Raw genomic sequence first — 1,582 nt, forward strand, 5'->3', positions numbered from 1 at the left:
TAATAAAGGTGATGGTTATTATTATTAGTATTTAAAATCGAAAAGAACCCGTTTCCTCGTATATTAACTATATTAATATTAATCGATATTAATTAGGTTAAATATGAGAAGTTATGTTGGAGGTATGTCTACATACATATATATAGCTTTAATATGGTAATATACTGTATATAGCAATAATATTGTGCACTTAAAAATACTTTTTTGTTCTTCCCCTGGCAGGCAACATTTCAGGCAGTATTGACTACTGATGGCAAATACTCATTTGTGATGATGAATTATGGGTATTTAGCCCCCACATCAATGTTTACACAGGTCAGAGCCCTTATAATGTAGAATATACATTATAATTCAATTAATACATGTTTTCTTTGACCTCTTAAAAAACGTTTGCGATAAATGTAATGTGACATTTTTATRTCTTTGTGACATGTACCTTTCAGGCTGGATATGACACAGTCAATTCCCCRTTTTACTTCACCATCCCTGGATCTTTTTCTAGTAGTGCAACTGGAGGCAACTCAGTTTTAAGCCAAAACAGCAATGTCAATGTACCTGGTCGCTGGGTGTTCCTTGTAGATCATGTAACAACAGGTAAGACCAGAAACAGTGAGTCATAAAACACKTCCTTATTCTACAAACAATCAATGTAATTAATAAGAATTGGATGTACACTGAACAGCTCTTCAGTTTTATTGCTGCACCTTCCTGTGTCCTCATGTGGTTCATCCATGTAGCCGGCCAGCCTTCCATGCATACAGTACATTCAGCTGCTTGCTGTTCATGGTTGTGAGGTTTATTTCATCTTGATTTCCATCTGTCACTGGCAAGTTGCCGGATACACCCYATAAAGATTGCAACCTATCACAGGGTCACATAGAGGCAAAAGCCTATTCACACTTGCATTAATTTAAAGCCATTTAGACTCACCAATTAAATTACTCTAAAATGCATGTTTGCCAACTTCTTTCAGACCCCAGAGGACACATTTTAACATCCTAAAAACTGAGTGTTTCATTGTTAATGTTGTTGATGGAGAATGTTCAGTTTTCAAAAAAAAAAAAAAGGAATTCCACTGACAGTGTAAAAGCAAACTAAGACAGCAAATACATTTTTTAGACAAAAATCTTTTGACATACAGTATGTTCAACATATCTACTTTCTTTCAGAATCCTGAAGAATCTCGCAAACTCTTTATCTTATAATGCAATTGATAGGATGGTGTTTGTAAAAGGACATAAAACCAGGTGTATGTCAAATTATGGGTACTCTATCAATTCAGTTGCATATTTGTTTTRCTCACTGTGACTTTGTTTAAATTCTTCATGATACATTTATGTTTCACAATAGTTGGGGGAGGAGGAATGTTACCAGACATTAAAGAGTTCTTGCAAATTTGGCAAAGTCAAAACACATTTAAAAATATTTTCTAATTTTGTGTTTCATCATAAAAACACATTTGTAGGTTTTAAACACAAACATATTTTCTTGTGTCATTATATTTTATAGCAAATTAATAACACTTTGTCCAGCAATGCCATTGGATAGAGCTTACAAACTAATATAGGTTGAAACACTGATA

General features: G+C 33.5%; 1 protein-coding gene across 1 annotated transcript in view; it reads left to right on the forward strand.

Annotated features, from left to right (window-relative positions):
* LOC106521352 (alpha-tectorin) overlaps window positions 1–1,582 on the forward strand; it is a 45,802-nt gene that overhangs the window by 38,190 nt on the left and 6,030 nt on the right. The window contains exons 39-40 of the mRNA XM_014013886.1: window positions 223–315; window positions 444–594. Of these exons, the coding sequence (XP_013869340.1) occupies window positions 223–315; window positions 444–594 (244 nt within the window). The remainder of the gene's footprint in view (window positions 1–222; window positions 316–443; window positions 595–1,582) is intronic.

This window comes from Austrofundulus limnaeus, unplaced genomic scaffold (genome assembly GCF_001266775.1).
Source record: "Austrofundulus limnaeus strain Quisiro unplaced genomic scaffold, Austrofundulus_limnaeus-1.0 Scaffold108, whole genome shotgun sequence".
NCBI classification, from domain to species: domain Eukaryota; kingdom Metazoa; phylum Chordata; class Actinopteri; order Cyprinodontiformes; family Rivulidae; genus Austrofundulus; species Austrofundulus limnaeus.